This window comes from Kryptolebias marmoratus, linkage group LG22, assembly GCF_001649575.2.
Source record: "Kryptolebias marmoratus isolate JLee-2015 linkage group LG22, ASM164957v2, whole genome shotgun sequence".
NCBI lineage: Eukaryota > Metazoa > Chordata > Actinopteri > Cyprinodontiformes > Rivulidae > Kryptolebias > Kryptolebias marmoratus.
Window position 1 is genome coordinate 25,070,488 of NC_051451.1, and position 27,646 is coordinate 25,098,133.

Consider the following 27,646-nt stretch of genomic DNA (forward strand, 5'->3'; position numbering starts at 1 on the left):
AGATTATCTCTGTCTGGATGCCGTATGAGTTCAGCTTCATACTAGTGTTTTTACATTTCAGCTCTATTCTCATCTTTAAGTGGTGATATGATAAAAAGGAGTCGTTCAGTTTCCATAAGCATTGTGAACAGACCAAAGAATGCCATAATGAAAAAGCATCGCCCTTAATAAGATTTATTTTTTACTTATTATTCTCTCAATCTGAGCATCCACACACATTGTGATTGCTGTTTATTTCTAAACTAATCAATATAAATACCTCTAGGAACTTCAAGCATACATGTTTCGCAGTAGCCTCAGATCTTTTCATTTGATCTCATCCCACACACACTACAATCAGAACCGCAGGCTCTCCTCTCACCAGCTGCTGCTTCCATCTCCAAAGTGCATTAAGAAATTTTGCTGTAGTTGTTATAGTGCTTTTTTTTAAATTTAAGACTATTGACTTGCCTTGACTGTATTTTATATTTCATTTCCTTCCTGGAGACTGAACATTCAGCTTTCCTATAATTGATAACAAGAGGAGATAGAAAAAGATAATATTGTTTTAAAAATAGTAAATGATCATTTTTATTCTTTCAGTACAAGCAATTTAAAGATGAGATAAAACTGACCACGGATGCCTACAACAAAAAGGATGCTTTTGTCTGAGACGAAACTCGATGTAGGACTAAATAAAGAACTTTTTTGTTTGATAAGTTTCAGGCATCAGCATTCAGTGTAAATACAATAAAAGTTGTTTGAGTTAGATTTTTTCTGATATATCAAGAGCAATAACGAGTGAACAGGTGGGTCTTGTAACAAATAATTTTAACTAAAACACCAGAGCGGTAAACAGTTCAGCGTACGTTACCATGGTGACAGCGGGGCTCAAAATAGAGCCACGTTCGTGATATCAAAAACTTTAACCTCCGTTTCACTGAGATGCAACTGTTTGCAACTAGTTCTCGACAAAAAAAATGTGTGAAAATATGCAAATTTTTACTAGGAATCACACTCAATTTGTACTTCCAGTAAACTGTACGTATACGGAACGGTGAAACAGCGGTTAGCACCTTTGCCTCACAGGAAGGAGGTCTCAGGTTTGCCTCCTGCTCTCTGTGGAGTGGGTTTTCTTCAGGTCCTCGGGGTTTCCTTCCTTCCACAGACCAAAAACATGCATGTTAAGGTTAACTGGTTACTCTGAATTGTCCCCAGGTGTGACTGACAGCCTGAACGGTTGTTTGTCTCGTTTGTCTCCACGGACTGGAGACCTGTCCAGGGTGTCCCCTGCGTCTCGCAGTGACTGCAGTAGACAGGCACTAGCTCCCCCGCGACCCCGAACAGAAAAGCTGGTAAAGAAAATGGGTGAATGTGTATGTAACTGCAAATAAATTGCAACAATCACTCTTCATTTATGTAGTGAATGCAGAGCAATTTCTTTGTTGCAGTTTAATCACAATTTATTTTCTTTTTTCTTCCCATTGAATTACATTGGTTTCACAGGTTGCCAAAGTTGTCTCACATATCTTGCACTTCCTGACTCACTACTTCGAGAAGGGTTCAGGACAAACGCAACAACTATGCAACTATTTTGAGACAATTTGTTTGGCAAAAGAGCCAAGCCCTGTGACGCACGTGAGACAAATGAGAAGTCTTGTGAATGTTTCGAGACATTTTGGAAACTCCCTCACGAATGCCATCTGTAATTTGTCCCCAGCAGTTGCAGCCCAGTGGGATACAGGCCTCTTACTTTCAGTTTAGCAAAACTGGCTAAGTTTTTATGCTCACTTCATCGTATAGCCCTCTGGTTTCAGTTTACAAATCCCAGTATATTTTTTTGTTTTGTTTTGCTTGTTACATCCCTCAGTGTATTTACACTAACAGGTTTTCAGTTGCTCTTTGTCAAATTCTTTCTTTGTCCCCATTGTGTGTTCATGCATAGTCAAGTTTGCCTTGCTCACAATTCTCTCCGGATTCTCTGACTGTGCAGAAAATAAAAACAAAAAACTTTGGTATTTAAATTTTGGGCCTTCTTCCGCAGCCCTGCCTGCACTTTGGTCAATAGATATGCAAAAAGCTGACTGACATCTGTTTTCTGGACATTATTGCTCACTGGGAATACATACAATGTTGTTGAACTCAGGGAAGCTGTGATGTTACTGAATCTGTCTGTAAAGTTACAGATAATATTTGGTATTATTCATTAATGCACATCAATAAGTTGAGTTCTTTTATGTTTTTATCGATTCCTTTAATATGATTACATGTATTTTTTGACTAAACTTCTGTGTGTCTATATTAAATGTCAACTGAATGCACCTGGTTATAGGTTTTATTCACAATTCTGCTGAAAATGCTAATAGTGTCATTACTTGGAGAACAAGAGAAACAACCTTCCAGTTAAAGATGAATTAAACAATGTTTCCTCATGTAGTAGGAAGTGAAATGACCTCTGAAGCACAGAAACAAAGCGAGGGCTCAAATGTTCATTTAAAGTTCAAATTTATCATTTTACTCAACAGAGCAGTGTGGGAATGGAGAAATAAAGTCTCTCTTTCTCTCTCTGAATTACACAGGTGGTTAGATTAGCTTTGTAAAAATCTGTGATGCATTTTAACTACAGCTTTTCAAACTCATTTTCAATAAAAATGCAGAAGCTTTGTTTCAAGGCTTCACAATAATTCTTTTTCTGAATAACATTCATCTTAGTTCAATGTAACTTTATCATTTGCATTTAATTTTTCAATAATGAATAGTGTTTAACTATGATGTGTACCTTCTATTCAGGCAGTAAATAATAAATACCAACTTAGGCCTGCAATTTATGATAACGGGTCTTCTAAAAAAAACATTTTGGGATATTGTATTAGAATAGCAGGTATGAAGAGGGATGAGAAATGCTACAATCCTGAGCATGACTTTCACAAAATCAAAACTGATCAGCACCTTTCTTTTTAACCAAAAAAAAAGACTTTCTCCCAACAAGAGTAACTGTTGAATCCAAGTATGTGTGAAAGTACATATTTGAGTGAACTGAGGTTTTATACACTAACAGATCAGTTATTCTTCTACAGCCAGTCAAACTGACAGGACTATACCTAACATCACACTATAAGTGTATTAAATATTTAGTTTTTTTAATTTAAAATATCTGAATCTCTTCACAAATACACATCTGCTTTAAAGAGAATCTTTACAATCCTGCCATTGTTTTTAAACTGAATGTTACTAGCAAAATTATAGTGTAAAATAATATATTTTTTGGTTCTTTGATTTGTTTTTTTTCCTAGATATTATCACACGTGTCTTTTTCACACATTGGTTTCATCTCATTGGCAGAAAAAACAAAGACATCTTCGTGAAGCCAGCTTTGTTCGCTTTTGTTAATACTCGCATGCCAATCAGGGATGGCTCCATGCTGTACACATAAAACATAAAACAAGGATTGCAGACAGAAACATTGTTGGACGTGCTGCTTTCCACTTCACACGTACATGCCAACTCCGCCCTATGACTACCTTCAATGCCCGTGCAAAAGCATATCACCAGCAGATAAAATAAAACCCCTGTCTCTTCCTCAGTATTTTTTATGACATCTGAGCAGAATAAAGGAATATCAAGCCTGGCTAGAAAGATTATGTGTTAAAGGGGATCTAGTGTAAAACTAAAACAGAAAAATGTCTTAATCTTAAAAAAAAAAACTATTCTCAAATATAATATTCAGCATTACTGTAAAATAGAAACTGGACAGTTCTAACTATGACCACAAGGCTTTATACAGCAAGATGAACACAAAATTGGGTCATCACCTACTTAACTGAAACACTGTACTGTACTACTGATTTATTTATGACAGGAAAGTATGTCCTGTGTGTGTATTATCAGCGGAACAATAAAAAAATTATAGCTGCAATGGTTTAGAAACAACTTTGTTATTATGAGCCTGTTTTAGTATAATAATTAGCAATCTGTCTATTACCTTCTATTACGCAAAACAGCAACATTTGGGAGTTAAGACGTAATTAGTGACGATAATCTTGATCTATTTAAAATGCCTTTATTGGAACACCAATTCAATACTTGTAAAAAGCTTGAGACTTATCTCGTTTTTATTATTACTGAGTGAGTGAAAAGTTAGGGGATGTATTTTCTCTTGTTTTAGTGAGAAAATAAAAATAATAAGACCAGAAAGTAACGCTGTAGTGACATTATTTCTGCAGCTGAGTTTTGATTCACCGGTGAAGTCAATATAAAGCTATTATTTGAAAAAAAAAAATTGTTTCACCAAATATTTGTCTCCTTTAACTGTCTTGATATGAATAAAATAAGGAGTGTAATGTCAACAAAAGTTGCAGGTAAAGGCTGCGTTGCTTGTGGTTCTAATTCGATAGAAGTAGCTGTCCTAACCGATGGAAAGCCTTGAGGAAAATAAAGCAACTACCCTAAAAATTCACAAACAAAAAAAGAAATTACTTTCATCTCTGGAGATATCCTGGATACCATATTATGTCAGTGAAGACCCTGGTCAGTGACCTGAGTTTACAGCTCAGATTGTAAACAGCTGGTGAAGTCATAGGTCAAACATTACTGGCAAAAGTTATTTCCACCATCTCAACTCTCTGCATCAAATCTTTGAAAGACATTATTTCTACCTTTGAGCATTAGTTGAATTTTTTGTTTAGCCTGAAAAACCATTACCTATTCCATGTCCATCCTCTAGGGCTCATAGGGTTTACCAGACATGCCGGGGTGACAGAATCAGGAGGAAAATGAGAAAAATAATTGGAAGGTCAGATATGATAATGGCTACTCTGCTGAAAAACAAGCTCTTAATTGGTATAAGAACCATTTGGCAAGTTTCAAGATAAAATGTAAAAGCACTCATTATCCATTCTTGTGGAAACCGTTGCCTTGCAGACCATAGCAGTGAAAGTGTACGCCTTCTTATACAATGGTCAGCCATGACACGAGGTTTCCTTGCTTTTTTTGTTGGATCAGGGTTCACTGTAATGAATCACCGAAAAATCATTAACCACGTTGCATGGATTCTTTTTAGGTGAAAAGCCAATTTGTGTTTGAGCATACCATGTGTCTAATTGTATTCACTTTTTAAGCTATTTTTTCCAGGTAACTGGCTAAAAAATGTTGTTTTTAGTTAACTTTTTTAATGGCTTCATACTCATCAGGTTGCAGAATGAGTGAAAGGCTTTTTTAGAGGGATTGAAAACAAAAACCTATTTCTCCCCGACTCTGAATCCCACTAAAGCTGTAGAATCACCTGTGAGGGCAGGGAACTTTGAAAATCATAGAGTGTGTTGTGGAGCAGAATGAGTGTCACCCTGTAGGATGAGTCCTTTCATCAAGCTTCCTTCTTACCTGACCCTTCCATCTGGGGAAACAGATGATCCTAATGAGGGAAGGCTTCTCGTCTCCTGGTACCAATCACACACACACTGCTTCCATTGTGCTACACTGTCCCTGCCTCCCCCCCAGAGTCACAGACACTGCTCATCACACAAACTCACAGGGTTGGACAAAGACAGAAACCAAGGGAACATGAGGGGTTAACAGCATAGTAAGAATAGAACAGTAAAAACCTTAATAACCTGTTAAATAGATTGAGGGATCTGGTTGGAATGTCTGGATTTGTGCTGGATCCATTTTCTTCATACATATCCGGCACAAGCACCAGTTTGTGTCCAAATCAACAGAACTGTCATGTGGAGTTCCTCAGGGTCCTGTTCTGTGACCCATATTGTTTTTGTTATACGTTCTTCCTTTAGATCATATATTCCAGCAGTTCAGCAGTAACTCATATAATCTTTTTGCTGATGATATTCAGCTGTAATGCTCATTTAAATCTCCTGAGGTCCATAAGTTGTCTTCTTTACTGAACTGCTTGGCAAGCATTAAGCAGTGGTTAAGCAACAATTATCTACAGCTTAACTCAGACAAAACTGAAACTTTAATTATTTCATCCTGCACTACCATTAAACAGCAAGTGGGTGAATTGGGATTCTTGCAGAAACCCAGTGTCAGACATTTAGGTGTAATTTTTTGATGAAGCTTTGTCCCTGGAGCGTCACTCGAAGCTTAAAAAACAAAGCAACTGGACCCCTATTAAGCAGTTGATGATGTTTTGCTTCTCATCCGGCGAGCTTTATCGGTTCAAAACTGGAGTGTGGAGTTCCAAGCATGAAACTGCATGAAATGCTCCATTTATGAGCTAAATTCACATGCAGGTTAATCTCACTCACCTCCCTCCTGAGGCTCTCTAAGGTCCTTATTTGCCCACAAGAGATGTTAAGGTGTAGAAAAAAAATGCGAAAATGACTGGGAATCATGCTTAATGTTGCATTGTACATTTTAGAAAGCTAAAATCTGAGACTTGCAACACCTGATGTTGGTGTACAGCTGAGTCTTGTCCTGAAAAGCTGGCTCTCCTGTACTGAGCCATGGATCTGTGGAGAGGCTGTATAGTTTCTCCAATACAGAGGTTTGACTGCACTAGACTGCAGACACCACAGCTTGTGTTTGGTGTTTTGTCCTTGGGGTGAACTGTGAACTGTATTGGGGGGCTGTATTTGGAGAAAATTCTTCAGAGTTTCTCAGACACTAAAGCAACAAAGCAGTGACTAAGGAACTGTTTTTTCAGCTGAGGAACATCTCAAAACTAAGATCAATACGGCCAATAAGTGAACCTGAAATTATAATTCACACTTTTGTCTCTACACAGTTGGACTACTGTAATGATTTGTTTATTTGCCGAATTATTTGCAGAATTCAACCATGAGACTCCTGACTCGCTCCAACAGAAAGAGTTATATAACCCCGTTCCTAAAGTCTCTACATTGGCTTCGACTCAGTTTTGGAATTGAAGGAATTTTGGTTTTAACCTTCAGAGCTCTGAAAGGACAAGTTTCTTCTTGATTCAGCCATACTTCCCTTGCAGTTTGAGGTAATCAGATCAGAACCTTCTCACGGTTCCCCACACTTGCTTCAGGACTCCAGGAGACCGATCTTTTCAAGCATCCAGACTGTCAAAAGCCCAGCCATTGTTTTTTACAGCGTTAGGACTGTTTGGGAACTTTGAAAAAGCAGCTGAAGATAGTTTTTCCCAAGAAACGTTTAGTTAGATTTGGGCTTTTACAGCCGTTTTGTGTTCCGTCTTTCAGTTGTATATTCTGTACGTCACTGGGAATTTTATTGGCAATTTCTCTGTGAAAGATTTTGTGACTTTTGCCTGTGAAAGGAGCTACATAAACAAACCTTTACTTACTATATGATTGTGTTTTATGAGGCATCAGAAAATTTTTCACTTTCAACAAGTTAGAATTCAGCAGATTGTTGTGGGGACAACTTTTCTGCTAACCTTTCACCAGTAATGATAGCGACTGTGCGTTAGGTAGGCAGTGGGGGGCTGACACGGCTTGCTTCTCCACAAACTGGAAAGGAGCAGCCTCTTTGAGATGCCAGGGTCAGACAAGGCTAATTAGTCTGCAGCGGCCCCTCAAATTTCGGCTCTGGGATATTAATGAAGTGATCCATAGGAAAGCAGCTGCTCGCCACACAACCCTCCATCACGCTCTGCTTCCCTCTTCAACAACTTCCCGCAACCTCCTTTCCCCGAGCCCCCCTGCTGCTCGGCGAATCTACCTAGGAAGGGCAATGCTGTGCTAAGGAAGAAGCCCACACTATTCCCCTTGAGATCATGACAGCTCCCGATCGATGGCCTCGGAACAGGAGGTGGATGAGCAGAGGGGTGGAGTGCGCAGCTGTGCGTGTGTCGCTATGCCAGGAGAGGGTGACAACAGCCTGGCTTTGTGTCCTACATCAACAGAAAAATGATGTTTCCACTAAAGTGAGCACAACAGTTTGAGGAATGGTTGTCTTATCTCCATATTTTATCTATTTCCGCCTTCCTCCAGTGTGCCTGAGCCTTGATGTCACGAGCAACGAGTGAGGTAAAGCTTATTAGAGCTTTCACTAGTAGATCTACTAAGAAGCTTTGGTTGCAGTCAGGAGGTTTTTTTGTCAGTTCTTCCATTTACACAGTCCATGTGGTGTCACACAAAGGGAGGCTTGCTCTGAGAAACTTGGCTGGGGAACAGATATCACAGGAAAAATTTAAAGTATTCCTGTCTTTGACACCTCAAATTCTGACAAACCTTTTGAGAAAATTTATAAAAAGAATGACAGTCAGCTTAATAAACCTCTGAGCTTTTCCTCAAATGAAAGATTCTGCAAAAAAGAGAAAAAAGGCAAATTCCTGATATAAATATCCCTAAAGAATTGTAAAAAAGGGTTAATTAAACATTTTCTTGATTTAGCGTTTATGATGTGATTAAGCAGAAAATTTAAGTTGCTTTTGAAGTTGTTGTTTTTTTTTTTTTTTTTTACCAAATTAATATGATGAACCCAACAAAGATGCCCATATTTTTATTATTTTTGTTCATGATGAAGAACTGATTGATCTGCTTGGACTGTCTATTATTGCTTTATCACCTGTAAGATGGCCGCCAAAGCTAAACGACCTTTCAAAACAAGAATATGTATAACTCAGCCAGTTTTACAGATACTGAGCTACAATCTGGTGTGGTAGTAGCTGAGGGTGATTCCCAACAACTAATCCAAGCACTAACTGACCGTGCCATTAACTATTAGAGTCAACTGTGTCCATCTGTTAGCAAAACATCTCATGAACTACTGGACAGATTTTAGGGAAACTCTTAGAAAGTCATCATTGGCTGTAAATCAAAAACTAACATTTAAAGTCAACCCAATTTAAGGTGGCCACCACAGCTATACAACCTTAGTAAACAAAAATGGCAATAACTGAGTCAGTCTTAGAGATATTGAGCTAAATTTGGTGTGGTAGTAGCTGAGACTGATCCTCCACCCATTCTCTGTGCGCCATCACAACTTGCAAGATCTCACAATATTGCATGAAATTGTGCTTTGCATCATTTACAAGGTTTGACTAAAACAGCTAAAATTGGCATGAAAGGTGGTGAGCAATAAGCTTTTAATGTAAAACCAAAAGGTTTTGTTTACAACGAGCAACAGAAAAGAATCTTCCCCAGGAAGCTATATTTTATAACTATATCAGTGAGCGTACAGACTTAAGGTGGTTCAGTTGTAAAACATCTCCAACATACTCCCACCTGTTTTAGTTGCACTAACTTTAACAACTTTCTAACTTCCCTCATTGGAATCATAATCCTTTCTAGAAATTTTTGTGATGTGTCCACATTCTATGAGGCAAAGAAAAGAAAAAAACCCAGTGGATGAATTGATTCAGACAGACTGATGAAGAAGAATAAAAACTTAGAAACATGTAGGTCACTCAAGTGGACCTACTAAAGGTTCTGCATTCATCCACCAAAAGCTCATAACTCAACTTAAAATCCAGGTGGAGAAATTCTGTTCAGTGCAACAACAAGTAAAATGGAACAAAAAGGGTTAAATATGCAAACTAGGCAGCTACGACAGTAAAGCAAACGGTACAGATCTGATTAAATACAACACATTTACTGCTTTATGTTAAAAATCATTTGTGCAAATATTACAATTATTAGTGGCATTATTATATATAGATATAATAAATATTACAAATTGTAAAAACTGAATTTTCATTAAATCAACCTTTCACAGCAGGTGCTATTTAATGCAGGATCAAATGTAATTTTTTTTAGCACCACTGGTGGTTGTGTTTGTTGACATTAGAAAACTTTTTGCTTAAATAAATGTTCTTGAGTGAGGTGCATGGGGTTAATATTCCCAAAGCGGAGTTTTCTTTTACAGGCGGAGCCATCGTCTAAGTTGAGGTCTCAGAGAGACATTTTCAGGATGAAACCTCTGTCTTGTTACGGCTCTGACAGCTTATTCCGTGCACATCCAGTGTGTATGCATGAAGAGCAGAAACAGAGCTGAAGGCCATTAGGCCAGGGTGCATGAGAGCACCTCTGCAATTGAAGGTGAGTTGTTGTGAGAGGTCACAGTATGAATACTGAATGAGCCACATGGGTCCACAAGTACTGAATCAATGAGACTTTCATGACCATAATGATGGAAATGAAAAATTGATATGCAAAGAAATGTGTGACTCAGCCGGAAGAAAATAACATCCTTAAAATTCTTAGCTGTTAAATAATGTTTTAAAAGCAGTGCAGATGGTGCTGGAACTCTTGAGCGCTCATGCAGACTGCATAAACATAAATTTTTCCTTCGTCTCATGTGTCATAACAAAGTGTCTTGTCAAAAGACAGTGGTGGATAAGCCTGCTACTACGAACAATATGAGACCTATTTGATCATCTGCTGAGCTCCAATCTGTTGGTAAACAATTGCCAGTGGCGTCTAGTGATGACACATTTTACAGATGTCATGCACTCGCCTCCCAGTAGCACCTCCATTACAGCAGGGTGACAAAAAAGATGACCCCTTCTCTTTTTCATCTTCACACCTCTTAATGAACGGCGACACTCCCTGAACCTTTTTCCTTTTGATTAACTTTTAACCTTCCTCTGCTGTGGTCAAAGCCCCGATGAGAAAGTTAACCCTTGGCTGGCTTTGATTTCCTAGTAAACAATGCTGTGTCTCTGGTTCATTAGTAATTGAACACTATTGATTTTCAGGTCTGGGGGTGACAATAATTAGGTTGCATATTAGGTGACAGCAAACACAAGCTGTGAAGACAGCTTACTTCTCAGTCTCACACACACACACACTCAAAAAGACATCTTGTCACCTACTCGCTCCATGATAGCATCACTATCCACTGTCTCGAGCAGCACTTGGTTTTGCTCTCCTTATCTGGCTCGCTGTCAATACAGACAACCCTTTGCTCCACTGGGGGCAGGAGGCAGTATTGACATTCAGCTCAAACCCACAGCTCTGAGTGGAGTCCAGGGTGTTGCGCATGAATTATGCATGCCTTGACGCCAGGGTGCTGAGCAACACCAGTGCCATCATAATTGAAACAATTGAAAAGACAATACCAGATGGGTCAATAATTAGACAGCAGGAGGGGGAAACTTGATCCGGACGCTTCCCTGCTTGCCCTGCCAAACTAAACACCGCGCACATTGAGGGGACCTTTACTAACACGTCCCGGTCCCCTTCGGTGCTCGGTCACATGCTTCATTACATGTTGAACCGTGTGTTTCTGGGTGTGCACAATTATCAGGAAAGGATCAAGCAAACTTTCACAGGGGAGATCATTTCTCACCCATGCTGCAGAGGCAGCAGCTTTCTTCCTAATTAAAAATTCAACATGTTATGTTTGGACCTAAGAGTTTCCTCAATTCCTTAGGATCAGTGACATCAGCTAGAAACAGAGCTTGTTTATCAAAAAAGAAAAACTGTCACCTTGGATTGGCTCTTTGGTGTTATTCATTGTGTCTCAGTCTGTGGAAAACAAAAGTGTGTGACTGATCCTCTTCCTCAGGCTCTGCACTTTCATAAATCCAAAGTGAGAGCTCCCAACAGATCCATTACGCTCACTGGTCTCCTGGCCGGAGCGACGACTCAAGGTGATCACCATAAAACTACATGCCACCAAGTCATTCATCACCCTGCAATACGTTTAAAACAACTCGAGAAAAAGGAGGCAGTGTGATGGGAAAAAAAAAAAAAAACAAAAGCACCTTAGGCCTACATATGTTATTAACACTTCCAAGCAAATACGTCCTGGTGTACTGCAGCGTACGGTCAGTTAAAGTAATTAAAAAATAAATTTTTGATATACCCAATTTCAAGTTTCAGTTTTTCCTTGACTGTTTCTAACATAATAATGGATAACTAAGTTTTATGTTTAGCAATATTAATTAAATATAAAAATATAATTGTACGAGGTTTACAAGGTTACTGCCACTATGGGTGACTGCATTTCCTATAGTGTTGTGTTACAGGAGTACACAACTGAATTCCCATTCTGTGCATAAAATTTACAAACAGGTATCCAAACTCCAATAGCCTAGAAAACTATTGATTGAGACAGCACTTAAATCACAGCATACACCAGAGTAGACCCTGGAGTAGAACCCATCAATACTACAAAGTTATCAAAAGAAAAAGCTTTATTTTCTTTTTTATGGAGTCTCATTTCCGTGCTTCTCAAAAGTGGTGCCCCTTAAGAAACACAGGTCCCTGAATATTGGATCTGCTCCCCATTAGGGTTTACAGAGAGCCATATGTACTTTTATGGGTAGGTTAATGGTTTTTAAGGTGCGCGGCACAGCTTTAAATCCACAGCATTAAACCCAGGAATGGCAACTCAACCAAGAATGCAACACACAACTACATAGCTTTATATCTATGTCTATATTTACAGAAGCTGTGTGTCCAACCCACCATATCCTAAGGAATCAGCTTCTTTTTTTTTTAAAAGAAGTCAAAACCTGTCAACATTTACAATCTTAAAAGCCTAATGAGCGGAAGTAACCATAGCAATTTAGTGAAAAGAACATCAAAGACTAGGGAGCAACTATTTAGGCAGTCTGTATTCATGCATAATTAGCTTTGAAAATGGCACTACAGGAGCCTGCTGCTCCCTGTTCTTAATTAGTTTTTATCTTTAGTCTGAAATGAAAGGTAAACAAAGCCATAGGATTAAAAATTTGCTTTTCTTCTCGAGACAACAACGTTGTCACCAGTAGAACCATGCGAGCGTTACCCATAATCTGTGCATTATTGTGGCTGCAGGAGTGAGCAGCAGAGCTCTGTGATGGTCTGTGTCGGCACTTTAAGCTGGAAAAGCTCTAACAAGGCAGCCATATCGATGTGGCAAGACGATCTTCAAAATAAAGCATAGCTATACTGAAAGAAAGTAGTGGGAGTGTTATTTTTACTGAATTCACTTTTGTTTTACCCACATTGATCTGAATGCCAGGTTATAGTGAATAATTTGTTAGACCAAAGTAGTACAAATAGAAGTTTAATAATAGAATAAGAAATTTATTGGATTAGATCAAACATAGTCTAGTATGCATCATGTTGAGGTCAAAGTGTTTTATATGGCAATAAATAAAGTCTGTAACAAAAAATTCAATAAATTTTATAATTTGCATAATATTTCACCTGACCAATATAAAAGTAGCACACAGAAAATTTGTCTGCTCTTGATTACAACACAGATTTTCCATGACTGTTTCCAGAAGCTCATGCAGTGTGCGAATCTTTATTTTTGTTCAGGGTAAATTTGGACTTTTCTATTGCTCTGGAATCCATGTTTCTTAGCAATTTCAAGACTTTTCCCCTAATTAGCCTCACTGATAAACAGTTTCTTTCCAACACTTGTGTTCTCTTCACATTGTGCATGTGGGAACATTCTTACTTTCATTAATAAACACTCCTGTGAGTTTTGTCAGTGCTCTACTCTTTATTAGAGAGACGAATTTCAAACCAGCAACATTAACAAAGTCTTTCATATCACAATGAAGACATATACAAGAGCAACAAATTCCCGGTTCAGTCCTTTTCTTTGCAAAACTGAACTAAAATTAAATTAGTGGGAAAAAATTGTATTCAAAATGAGAAAAAACACTAAAATAGTACAACATACAGCACAGTATGAAAAAGACACTGGTTTTACAGAGATGCTCTGCATGTGAGAAATGTCTGCAATGTTCACTTTGGACTGCTTGCAGACATTTTCCTACCAGCTCCCTAAAAAAAAAAAATAAAAAAAATCCCCTCAAAGGTTGATGAATGAGACTTTAGCAGTTCATCTGCAGCAGCATTTACTACCAGCGCCAACATTATTGTGGAAACATTCAAAGATGATGTATTGAAAACAGCACAAAAGGCAGTCATCAAAGAATATGATCCCAAGTTCTCAATGCACTGACAAAGGGGGTCTTTTCCATTAGAGACCTCTTTTTAATTTTCAAACTCTACAACCAATGAGCAAAACAGGTCCTGCTTTTGGCAATGCCTAACATATTTATTATGCATTTTGTTGTATTCTAGCAAACCTCCATTTCATTTAACTACCTTTCTCTCTTCTTGTAACGCTCCTGAGGAAAGTGCAACAGCACTAATGCTACGAATAATTTATTGTTTTATAGTTTTTCAGCGTGAAAGAGCATTTTCAAGATTATATTGTGGTGAAGTAGATGTGTCAACAGCAAATGTAGAGAAAGAACTTGTTTGTTGGCATTTTCTTTCTAAAAAATATGAAATCTCCAACTTTGAAAACAGTTTCATTTTGTTATTTCATTTACCTCCTGGATTATTTCTAAATGGTTTTAAAGTTTAAGGACAAAAATCTGAAAAAAACCCATATGGTTTCCATTTTTATTTCATCAGGTAACACTAAATTATTTGCTAAATACTTAAGATTTGTTCTAATATTAGGTTTCCAAACCATGGTTTAGCTATAATTGGATAAAATTATTTTCAACATTACATTTAAATAATAAAAACACTGACTTTGGCAGCTGAAACAGTTCTGTAGATTCTCTCTTTGTGTTAATGTGCCACTGCTTGGTGATGAGTTCTTTCTAATGACAGCTTTCATTAAGCTGGACTTATTCATGGACAGATGGGAGCTGTGTGTGATGGGATGGCAGGACTGCATTAGAGCTGCTGCCACGTTCTACTTCAAACCTGACCTTCCAGTGGTCCCACTTCACAAGCCCCCTCCTGATGCATCACTGTCAATTCTGCTGCTCAGGCACGCCTTGATGCTCCTCTGAGTAAAACAACCAGCCCACCGCACAGGCTGTAAATTCTCCTGCACCCCATTACTCCAAAGGCCTCTCACCTCCTATTTTCAGCCCTTTTTTTTTTGGAGAGACCACCACTTTTTCTTTCTGCAAGTGTTTACCCCATCAGTCGTGAACCCCTCCACCCCCCCTCTGGTTTCCTGGTGATGAATGACCATTGGCCATCTCACTGACAGCTAGGCAGCTGATGCCACATAATTACAGTATCACCATTTAAGCAAAATTACCAAATTACTCCAGTCCTCAAGAGGCCAGAAAGACTGACAGGCCAGCCAACAAAGGAAGCACAAATATCTGAAAGGAGAAGGACACTGAAGAATATTCAGGCCTTTAGAGATGAGAGCTGGATTTTGATTTTTTTGATTTTCCTTTTGACTGGGGCCAATGAAAAGCCAGACAGAAATAACTAAGGCAAAGACAAAAGGGGACATTTTTATGACAAATAATGAAAACAGCTGGTCTCTCGTTGATTTCTGAAAATGTTGAAGATCCTGGAAATTTTGAAGAATGTGTTCACAAATACTTGATGCATCTTAGCTTTGTTATAAGTAATCGCCCGCTGTTTTGTTTGGGGTCTTTGTCCGTCCAAGCATGTTTGTCTTTTAGCAAAATATCTCCTGAACCACTGGACACATTTTATTTACAGTTTCAGATAGTAATCGTTGGCTGTACATCTACAACTGATTAACTTTTGGAGCCAACCCAACAGCTAATCATCAGTGACCAACACAAAAATGGCTGTAACTTAAAAATTTATAATTTTACTACTGTAAAATTTGGTGTGGTAGAAGTTAGAAGTCATACACAACACATACTCCAGGTGCCATGAACTGTGCAACATCTATGCTTAAAACTGGCATTAACTTAAAATCATCAGTCTGTTAGCAAAATATCTTAAGAACCAATGGATCGAATTTTGGGGAACTCTAATCATTCAAAGATGGCCACAACAACTAATAGACCTTAGTTGACACAAAAAATGCTTTAACTTTGTCAATTTGACCGAAATTGAGGTAAGTTTAGGGTGGTAGTAGCTGAGAGTCGTGCTCAATACATTCCCTGAGCATCAACGCATTTTACAAAATATAGCATGAGGTCTTGACTAAAACAGCTAAAACTCCATCTGTTTTTATGGAATGATTTTAATTTAAAACTGGCTTTAATTTAATATTCTTCTCAACTTTTATTCCCATTTAATTATTTCTTCTACCTGCTGTTTAAACTGGTAAGATCATGCTTCACTTTAGTCACTGTTACACAAAACACACACAAAAAAAAAGGAATTTATACTTCAAACAACTTAACGCCACACTTAAGGACAGAGTGAGTGCTGGTGTAACAGACAAAAGCCCTAAAAGAGTCCAGACAGAGAAAGTGTGGAGTAGACTCTGTCCGGTGAATGAAGTGGGCATGAAGAGATGAAGTGACGTTTGTGATGTGAGTGCTAACAGTGAGCAGCAGGAAAAAAAAAAAAAATGTTGACTTTGCACTCTGTGTATTTGAGACTACGGCAGCTACAAAGGTCCATTTAAGCCCTTATAATTTATTTTATGACAACAAGGGATTTCTTTCACTTACGTAATGAATCTAACAGGGTTTAAAAAAGGAAAAAGAAAAGCTTCTCACAGTCACATCACATTGTTTAGACACTCAGATTTTTCATCGATAGATTAATCTATCTATCTGATAGATTAATAAATCTATCAGGCTAAAGTAATTATATCTTCTTTTCTTTTGTTAAACTGCTGTTGCTTGAAGCACCTATTAATTAATCCTGTAATACTTTACCATAAAATCAAATATAATCTTTTTTTTCGTAAAGTGATTAAAGTAGTTTGTCAATAACTATCAAGTTAATACTAAAAAATATTAAATGGTGGCACAAACTATCTAAAAAGGAGAAAAGAAAAGTTTTAAATGAAAGTAAAACAGATGTTTGTGGATTTTCTTCCCAGAAAGTTAAGTTGCACCTAAATTAACACATTATGGGGTGTCTGAAAGAACACTGAATGCATCAGCCACGCTGTATGCGATGGGGTGGAGACTACTTTGATAACCAAACACCGCAACCTGATAATGTTCTTGGGTGTAATTTAATCAGAATGTGCTGTATGTCACCTACTAATAGTGGGTACTTTGCTGTGATTTATCTGTGTTTGCAGAGTGGAGAGAGAACAGACGGCCTGGTCTCTTAGATTAACTAGGGCATGGGAAAGATTCCTCACACGCTATCAGGGAGAAAAATTTATCACAAGCAAATGATTAGTATTATTAGCACAGGTGCAGTTACAGTAAACACCAGAGATTCCCGCTCTGTGCTGAAAGGGAGCAGCTGATAAAGAAGGATGTGAACTGAAATGGGGAGTATCTCCCAAAGGTGTTTGTCTCACTATGACCCCATAAATCCCACTTGCACCAATAACACTGTTTCTGAAAATCACTTGTGCTTTAACTTTTAGTTTAAGAACTTAAAAAAACAGATGCTGAATACAACCAATGACAATAAACCTGATGATACTTATGTTTCTATAAACTGCTTCTCATTAATAAATTATCAGCATTCACACTATTGTTATCCGGTTTTGTATTTTTCCATGTTTTTGTTTTTTTTGCAATCTAAGTATTTCTGCATACTTCGTGTTATTTTCATCAGCTCATTTGGGAGATGGGTGCTAGTTTGGGATTTTGAACCTTTTATATTTTTGAAACAATCTGACTTTATTTACTGTTATTTTCCCGATAGAAATACATTGAGATCTCTTCAGTACTGTATTATCCGGACTATGAGGGGCACTTAAAAGCCTTCAATTTTCTCAAAAAACGACATATATATGTAAGAAATCGTGATGTTTTAGTACGACTTTGGTTAAACTACAAAGCTGCACCGCTTGCAGCATTAAGGCTCAGTTATAGTCACGCAGGGCTCCGCCCACAATGAGCGGTGGCGGCGTTTACACTTGAAGCTTACATCGGTGCAGTATTCTCCGAAAAGACAGGGCTGTTTTGTTTCACTTAATGCGCCTTATAGTCCGGTGCACCTTTTGTATGACAAAAGTTCAAAAATGGACCATTCATTGACAGTGCGTCTTATGATCCAATGCACCGTATAGTGCGGAAAATAGAGTATTTAAAAGACATTGTTCTCGTCAAATCTACTTTAATATACACTTTTTTTGTCTTCTTATGTTACTTATCAATTTTGGCTATCCTTTTGCTACTTTTAGCTTCTGTTCTCCTACTTTTAGGTAGCCATTTTTGATACTTTCAATTTCTAGAAAACATTTTGTTATTTTTAATTTGCAAATTTCAGCTGTCGTTCAGCTCTTAGCATTCACACTAATTAGATTTGCACATGTTGCAATCCTGAGTAGATAACCTTTTCTGCAAATACAGCTAAGGAGCATCTAGAAATGGCAACCAAGCTTGTGTGTCTCTCTGAGAGAACAGTGGAGTTCTGCTGCTACAAACTATAGTTGGAAAACTTACAATGACTTCTTGTTCAGGAAGAAACTTGTGAGTTTCCTAAGGAGAACACAGCCTTAGTTGAAAGGTTTATGGAAGCAGCTAAAAAAAATGGCAGCTCTGTGTGTTGCTCTGGCAAAGCTTCAGCGCATATAGAACAAGTGCAAATAAATCATTGCAGAGCTGGAATACCAGCTGAGGGTGTTAAAACAGTTAGCATCCGTTTTTGATAAGAGTGTAATCAAAGGTCTGCCACTCTTTCAACGCAGCACGAATAAGGTTTTGTCTCCAAGCTATCAGAAAGGAAAGGACTGGGGCAATGCTCCAAAGGCAGAAATCTAAAATCCTACAAGTTTGAGGGAATGAGTCCAATGTTTGCTATTTTCCTGGAGAGTTTACAGAATCAATAATCAGAAGTTTTACAGAAACCCTTTTCATACAGATGCAAAGTAAAACCAATTCTTCATTAGTCCAAACTTGACGCTCAAGACAAGTTTTCACAAATAATTAACGAAAATTAAAATCAAAAGAGGCCACTGGTGACAGCAGCACGATGAAACAAAATGCTGGCCTCACTGTCTCATTTCTAAATATAATTTATTATTTAAAGCATTTACTTGGAGCTCAAAAATAAGAGGCTGAGAGAAAAAAAAAAAAAAACAAAAACAATAAACAGCACAAGCTTTTTGAACTGCCAATCTAAAGCTGCCCTAGGGAGAAAAACAAAACTGGGTAAAAGATTTCAGATAAAACTGAGGAGCGCAAAGAGCAAAGCTCCATCTAAGAGTTCCTTTGGCGCATTAACTTTCTCACGAAGACCTATAGTTTGAACCCTAAATACGTTCTAGGTTTACTGTGACAGCTCGGGCTGATATGTGCGCGAGCAGATTAACCCACGAGGTCGTGGCTAAACGTTATTAGTGTGGATCCGTGGAGCAGCATAATAATGATAGGATTCAGTCATTTCTATTGTAGAGTTTTGTCACCACACATCACCCTCAGATGTGTCACACATTCAAATTACAGCACTACTTTGGATAATAGAATACAAACGCTAATATTTCTCATTCAGTCTCTTGGTGTATATTTAACTTGTAAGAGAGATTAATTTTTTTTTTTTACTTTACCAAACTAGTTTCAGATATTCAGATAGTTTTATATTTTTTTGGCTCACTTTTCCACATGCAACACTTTCTCTGACATATTTGTGCTCTATATGCACATTTTACTTTACAGTCACACACCAGTGAACATATCAGGGATAATGCAAGCTTCAGTGTTCTGCTCAAGGACACTTTGACATGTGAAAAGGCAGGGGATCAAACCACTGACCACACAGTCAGAGGATGACTATTTTTACCACTAATCCACGGATGACACACGTAACTTTGGGTAATAGGGTCAAGATGTAAAAGTATTATGGCGAAAAACCCAACTATTTCCCTTACACAATACATGCGGTCAAGAGTCGCTCAAGAGGAAGTTGGTAAAATCGCTCTTAACAAATAAATAAATATGTATTTACTTGATGTTAGCAGTGAACCTAAAAGAAACGTTTAAAACAAATTTGGCAAATGAGTTGTTTCATGGTAATTTATTTTAAAACTAAAGAAAAAACAACTAATGTTCAAGCTGTGTTTTAGAGACAAAAAACATAGAAGTTTCAAATCCCATATGCAAATTGGTGATTGCATTCAGAATATGCAATATAGTCTAACAAACAAGATGTGTCCAGTGTTTTGTTTGTTTTGGATAATTGTTGAATGAAGGCATTTGGTGATGTTTGGTATGGAACGGTTCTGTTGGGATTTGGATCCCAAACACCCAGTGGGACCGGACACAAATCTTGTGGGATACAGGCTGGGAGAGAGCAGTGAAAGAAAATAAATCATCCATTCTGGTGTGACAGCAACTCAAATCAAGGACAGAAAACCACATTTTTGGCACCAACAATTTTAAAGCCATGTACTTAATAAAAGTTTAGGTATATAATAATTTGTAAAATGTTGGATTGCTTCATATTGGCACAAAACCAGGATTTTACTTCCCTAATCCCACTTTAACTCATGTAAAAGCATTCACTAACCACTGGTTGAACATTACCAGCCCAACACTGATAACATTCATTTAGGAAAATGTCCTGTAGTACTGAAGATAACTATCTGGTGCCAAAGAGGACAACATTTCCTTAAATCACTTAAATAACTAATGAGGTCTGGGTTGTTCTAAATCTGTTATTCTCAAACTGTGGAACAAGTAATGGTGATACTCAGAATATCTTTACTGACACTAAAAAGACATTTAGGTGTCAACTATTTACGCATTAAATAAACTAACTGCCCAACATGACGCAAAGCTAAAGAGCAGAGATTCCCAAAACGATGAGTGATGCAAGTAAATGATGATATTGACTCAAACTATCCAAACAAAAGAGCAGCGAAGAATATTTAAAGAACCTTTGAGGGTTAAAATAGCAGGTGTGTTATTGGCGACTCAACCAGCAACCAGAATTTTTTGTTGCAGTCCCAAAGAACTCAGTGTTTGCCACCAAGTGACCAGCAAGCCATAAAGCCACTTTCTGACCAAATAACAGCGTGCAAAACTGCATTCATGGCCATGCACATTATTTTGTTGTCCACCTGCTTCAGCTTGTTTAATACACACCTTGGCAGCTGCTCCCACATTTTTGATTCAATCTGCTAGAGTACACTTGAATTGAAGACAGGCAGATTTGGACCAGTATTTCAATAATTATTATTCATTCTCAACGTGTTTTTAAACCTGGACTGAATCTCCTGCATATTTAAATGATGATTAACAGGTGTGCTAGTACACCTGCAAAGGTGGATTTCAACAGGAAAGAGTGGGAATTAAAAAAGGGCATAACTATATTTTAAGTTCAACAACAAAGCACCAAAAAAAAAGGTGTCACAGCTACACCAGAGTGTTTTATTAAATAAAATATTAATATAAGTGTCTCCAAATAATGAGCATATAGTTACACAGTTCTTAGGGACACTTTAATTAGGACAGCAGCTACATGGGCCCATCTAAATGTAATGATTTCTCCCTTTTTTTATCCACATAACCTTTTAAACCTGAATATCAATAATGAAAGAATTGTGCACATCCATCCTCAGTCATAAACGAGTGACCTCAATTACTACGCTTGACTACTAACAGATGAGTACCTTATCCAACAAGAGGACAAATAGACAAATTCCTCACTAGATTGATGTAGCAGACTTTTTTTTTTTGAGTCCTTTTGCTATGGTAGGTGGGTAATTACTAACACTGATTAATAATCCTGGGCCGGCTCTATAATAATAAGCTGCACATGTGTATGGCCCTCTTAAAGAAAAGGCTCATTTTGCCGCTGGGATTCGCAGCCTAAACTGCTTAGTGAGATGTAATGGAGAGTAATTTTCTTGTCTTTAAAAAAGAGGGAGGACAAAAAAAAAAAAAAAGGACAGAAAGGATGGGATTGGTTAGCCCGGTCATTTTCCATTGCCTCAGCAAATCTAATCTCCAAACAAGAACTCTGATTTCAGATCAGCCGTTTTCCTCCCTGTGAAACATAACTAGTTTTTTAGTATAACAACATTTTATTGCTTTAGCAAATGTTTTGAGAATTAATCTGTAATATTTCTCTCTTTCTCAAAACAAAACTAACAATTTTGCCGGCCGTAATCTTTGTTAAATTAAAGAAACACATCACCACCACAGGCAATATCTTCAAATAACATAAAACACTAAAAACTGCAAGATGAGTAGAGGTGTCAAAACAAATAATGAAAGGTTGTTTTCTAGGAATCATTAGAAAAGGTCATGAGATTATTAAAACGAAGGGAAAAAGAACAATTCTAAATACCACCCCTCCACCCCAAAATTAATAAATAAATACAGTTTATTCCACATCTTTGCAACTTTAAACTTCTTTGTCCTTAGTTACAGAGATTAAGTCCTCAAACACTGTTCACAAAAGAATAAAAATCAATATTAAAAACAAAAAAAGTTTTGTTTGTAACTGAAAATGACATCTGTTTACTCTTTACTGCAACCTCTACATGTCTGTCTGCTCAATTTATTACATAAAATATTAAAGTAAACAACTGTCAACTGATTTCTGATTTTTATTTTACCTGAAATATTAGAAGCAAATGAATTTAATTAAATTAAAAAGTACTATATGTCCCAAAACTAAATCAATAATTATGTAATATTTAACATAATATTATCAAAAATGTTTTAAATAATCAAGATGTTTATCGTTGCATGTGAGGTCCAATATTTAGAATAGGAAAACTATTTTTTTGTATCCGGTGGTGAGGGGGTGGAACTTCTGTGAAGTGAATAAATACTTTGTAGTTAAGCCAATATTATATTCTGTATGTAGGTGGAACAAATGAATGATTAAAATAATCTAATGAAAGATCATTAGAATTGGAGTGCTCATTTAAAAAAAGTGTTTTGTATTTTGTTTTTTTAATTCTTTGTTTCCCAGAACAGAAGAGACAACTGATGATAACAGAGGTGGAAAACGACACCGACTGAGAGCAAATACAATTCTAATATAAAATAAAACTGCACTTAAGAAAAATGACCTCCTAAAACGGAACTTCACAGCCTTTAACAAGTTACCCGAACAGAAAAGATTTTTTGTTCAGAGATAATTACAACAACAGCAACTAATGTCGGTGTGATTGCTACCATGTGACACTGCAGGTTATTAAATTGTCACGGTGTAACCAGCTTTGGAGCTGAACACACTTGAACTGGCTGCCCACAAGACTGTCTCACAGTTTGTCTGCTCCATTTGTTTGACATCTTTACGACATACCATATTAACACAACCTAATTTCATCTGCGCCTCAATGTCTTCTCTTGGCTGTCTCTCAGAAATCCTTCAGGGTTAGGTTAGGACTACTGGGACGTTTGTCTCGACCAAATTACACCAAGTGACATCTCTTCAATCCCGTCAGGTTTTTACATTCAAGTTTGCAAAGCAAGAGGCTTTTGACTAAAATTAAAACGTGATATATGTGTTGAGGACAACTACCAAGACCATTAACAAAAGGTTTACAAACCTGCACAACAATGCAACACATAAATAAACTTAAACATAAAAAACTATCATTACTTATTCTTCACTGCAAGAAAAAAAAAAAAAAGAGTTGTTTGATTTGTTAACAGAATGCATCAAGGATGAAAAATCTATCAAATTAAGCAGCTAATAGTTCCTTCGTGAGAGACACTAAAAATGTTTTTTTTTTAAATCAAATTATAAAGTTTAAACATCCAAAGTCTGAATGTCTCAGTCATTATATGCAGATATGACATATATGCACAATTGTTTCTTTCAAAGTGCAATGCTGAAAACAATACAGCCTTTTTTTAATGCAAATAAAACCAAAGGATGATTCAGTAAATGTAAAAAAGTGTATTATTTCAGAAATTGACTGTAATCAAAATTTGGTACAAAAGTAATGTCTGTAAAACACAGTCTTACTTCATCCATGCTCAAAATGAGCATCACCTTCTACGTGCACAGCTGCATCTATGAAGGACCATCATGCAGTGGGGCAACGTGCCGAGTACAGACATCAGTATTCCAGACCTTTTTTGTTGGAAATGGATGCCATATGCTTCACACGAAAGAAGAAAAGTACCGTTATCAGCAACAAGTCTAAAAGCCAGGCTTTATGAAGGTATGGTGTGGTATCAGCAGCATGGAAAAGGTCATTCACACTTCTGTGATGACAGCATTAGAGCACATTGAGATGATGAAGCATCGAATGCTACCTTCAAGATGGAATATTTTCAGTGATGTCCATGGATTTTTACATCATGGAAATGCAAACACCATAGTGTTGGTAGTGGATTTGTCTACCATTTTTAGCCTTTCCATTATAGAATTGGAAAAACATAAGTAAAAACTGAAACAGCAAACCAAACTTGAGATGTTTTTGCAGCAAACATGAAACAAAATAACACCTTTATGTTAATGGGTTTGTTGAAGAAGAATAAGACCATTTAAAGGAGGTAAGAGCTTTACCATTCTATTCAGAGCCTAAAATACAGAGATGGATGTATATAAACAAAAATAATATACATTAGGAGGAAAAAACTGAACATTCTGGTTCAAACTGTTGACATTTAAAAGTGAAAGCAAAATAAAAAAGCTGATTTTCCATAGCATCAAACTTTCCGTGTTAGTGTTGAATGTTGTAGATTCTACAAACTTTACTATCCTCGAACCCTTAGGTGATGAAACCCTTAATGGTAATGGAATTGATAAAATAACTTTTTTCTGCCAGGCACCAGTGTACACATTACAAAGCAATCAAAAAATGATAATCACTGCTACTCACATTTTGCAGGGAGATCGTAGCCGCAGGTGATCTTGGCTTGGCCGGTTTCGCAGCCATTTAGTGAGTGACACTCATCATACAGACAGGAACCTGCCGCTTTGTGTATGCAGCCGTCAACTGAAAGACACAGACAAAAAAAATAAAAAAGTGAGGCCTACTTCAGGAGAAAAACACAAAACAAGCAGAACCACAAATCTCAGACATGCAAGGGGGGAAAAAAAACAAATAAGCTGAAAATTCTTGAGGTTGAATCTGGAAACTGAATCTTTACATGTTAAATTTATCTCCCTGGCTCTGGTTTTCTTCCCTGAAGGGAGACTGGGGTCTGCTACAGTGTGCTGTGCCTGTTGCTGGTAAATATTGACAACCTTCAGAATGAAATTAGATGGGCTAGGATCTAATAACGCCTCGGCGCAGGGTGAAAATGAGACTGTTCTTCCTGTAATCCTTCTCCTCTGTCAACAACAATATAGAGTCAGATCATTAACTGTATTTTCTGCCTTGTTTTGTGCGTGAGCCTGTGTGATTCGGATCTGTGTTCTGATTCTGTCGTGCTCCGTGTTGACGTGTGTGGCCTGGTTCTATGGAGACCCTGAGTGCCTTGCCCCCCAAAGGTTTTAATTTTACCGGGTTAAGGACATGATGCACTTGATTGATGGCATGTCTTACGCAAGAAGGCAGAGAGATAGAAATCCACATTATCTGTCTCTGAAAGCCTGACATTCTTCCAAGAGTGTGTGATCAATCACACTGAAATATCATAAAATCCTCCTTAAGTTGTCCTGTAAAAATCCTCACAAACCATTAGAAGATAACAGAATCAGAGAACAGAAGCACTTGGGCAAACAGGTCTTTTTTTGGGGGACAAGCCTCCCAGATTGACTTGAATTAAACATGTAAGGGTTAAAATCGCCTGCAGGATGTTCCTCTGATGTTTTGAAAAAATACATACAAAATGTGCCTCTAATCTAGATCTTCATCTGTAATGCCTTAATCTTTCATGTGCAGAGTCAGGAAAAAAAAAAAGGCCATAGATTTGTTATATAGTATCTCCAAAGGCGAACGTTGCTTCACATCACGAAAACAGACAAAAGGTCTTTTGATGAGGGATGGTCCTTTTGAGCTCCTTTCAATTTCTTCAAGATGAGTCAAAGACAACAGCTGGGCGGAAGATTTGCTACTTCTATCAATCATCTTTAATGGACTGAGGGACAGGCAGTTCTCCTGATGGCTTTTCAAAAAAAAGTAGCATGATTCTGACAGTGATGTAGATATGCAGAGCGATTGCTGCGACGACAATGAAAGCTACTTAACACAACGTGGAGCAGATGTAGTGCCGGCTGTAGGCTTGGCATTTTTATAATATAAACTATGCAAGCAAGATTGTCCATGATCATCAGGCACACATATTTGCATCACAATAGCTTCTGAACATCTCACAAACATGAACTGCTAAATGCAAAAAGGCTGAACTGAAAGCTCTAAAGCCTTTTGAATGTAGTTTTTTTGTGCTTCAGGATAAATCATCTGAATGCAGTCTTCCCCAACTCAGTTTGCCAAAAACCATAAAAAAAAACACGAACAGGAAGTTCCTGCAACAGCTATGATTAAAATTGTACACTCTTTTCCCCTCCCACGTATTACATGATTACCATTATTTTGGAAAGGCTTTTTTTATATTCAGATTGTGATTAGGTCCGTGACATTTTGGCCTGTTCCACTGAGGTGTTGGTCAAACAATGGCACATCCACACACAATGAAGCTTTACCATTTTATTAGGCTAATAGATCTTTGGTAATTTAAATGTCTGATAGAGAAAGCAGCTGCTTGTGAAATGTGCCTTTCAGTTAGTGTTTAAAGAAAGCTGTCATCCTGTCATTCAACCACACTAGATCTAAAATACAAGAATGTTGTCTCTCCTCTGAAAAACAACTTGCCACAACTTCAAAATAAGCAGATCAGACTGTTCAAGGCAGGAAGATGTCCTCAATCCATTCCTAGAGCAGAAGTAAGCTCTGATCTTTATTTTAATGGTCGTATAAGGCCAGCCAGGTAATTTTGCCCTTCTCTAGTTTACCATGTTCCTGCAGGACTCCATATTCCATAAACACTACCACTGATCACATGCAAGCATTACTGATCTCCTACCTTTAAGCACCTTACAAACCCTGCCAGCCAAATCATAAAGGGGTTCTGTTTCATCTCGCTATCTGAAGAAAGAGATTGTAGATAATAATGTCAGCTTTCATTTCACTTCTCCCCCTGTCCTCTGCGGTTGCATAAGCTACTTTTTCTGATGCTACTAAGTGTCACCGTGCGTCTAGTGACAGCCAGCCTCTAAAAGCCCGCAAATTTGTTCACAGTGCCTGGAAACGGAGAAAGAGATGCTGAGCTGATCTGGCTGCTGGCCAGCATCTTGGAAGGTAGAGCTACAGATTTAATTTACCTGCTTTACTAGTGGAATATAGCAGATGCATTGTGGGTAATAGGTGTGTTTATCGTCTTTGTGTCTGGGAGAGACGTGAAAAGAGGGGAGAGGAAACATGGAGACAGAGATAGATTTCAAAATGCACTTTGTAATTTTGAATTCAATTGTAGAGAACACTCTGCATGAAGCAATCCCAACTTGATTGTGAATAGTTGTTTTTTTCCTGTCCATTACTTAGGCAACTAAAAGCAGATCTGAGTTCCCATAAGTGGAGATTTGACCCACATGCAATTTGAGTATCAATTTATTTTCTCATTTAAGTTGGATCTCAGCTTTATTCCCAGCAGATTTCTATATTATGGATGCCTGAAACATTACAAAGGCAGCCTCAGATTCTCATTAACTAACAATGCCATTTACATCTGCTTCAAAAAAAGGAGGACATGTCACCTCACTCTTGTGTTGTTCACAATGAAACATCAGGACATTAAGGCTCTGTCTACCTGGAAACAATGTTTTAGGAACCATTAAATGGTATTTTTCAAAACTGGGTTCTAAAGCGTAACACCATTGTGTTCTCGTGTGAACAGCCTAAACACCTTTTGGAAACAATGACGTCAAAGTCCCACCTCCTGCCTGACCTACGACCCCAATATTAACAGATTACATGCTTG

At 37.6% G+C, this 27,646-nt stretch overlaps 1 protein-coding gene across 4 annotated transcripts in view; it reads right to left on the reverse strand.

Annotated features, from left to right (window-relative positions):
• The window catches only part of macrod2 (mono-ADP ribosylhydrolase 2), a 403,284-nt gene that overhangs the window by 211,456 nt on the left and 164,182 nt on the right, over positions 1-27,646 (reverse strand). For all 4 annotated transcript variants that reach the window (XM_025005187.2, XM_017412992.3, XM_017412994.3 and 1 more), the window contains exon 5: positions 24,544-24,660. In XM_025005187.2, coding sequence (XP_024860955.1) covers positions 24,544-24,660 — 117 coding nt within the window. The remainder of the gene's footprint in view (positions 1-24,543; positions 24,661-27,646) is intronic.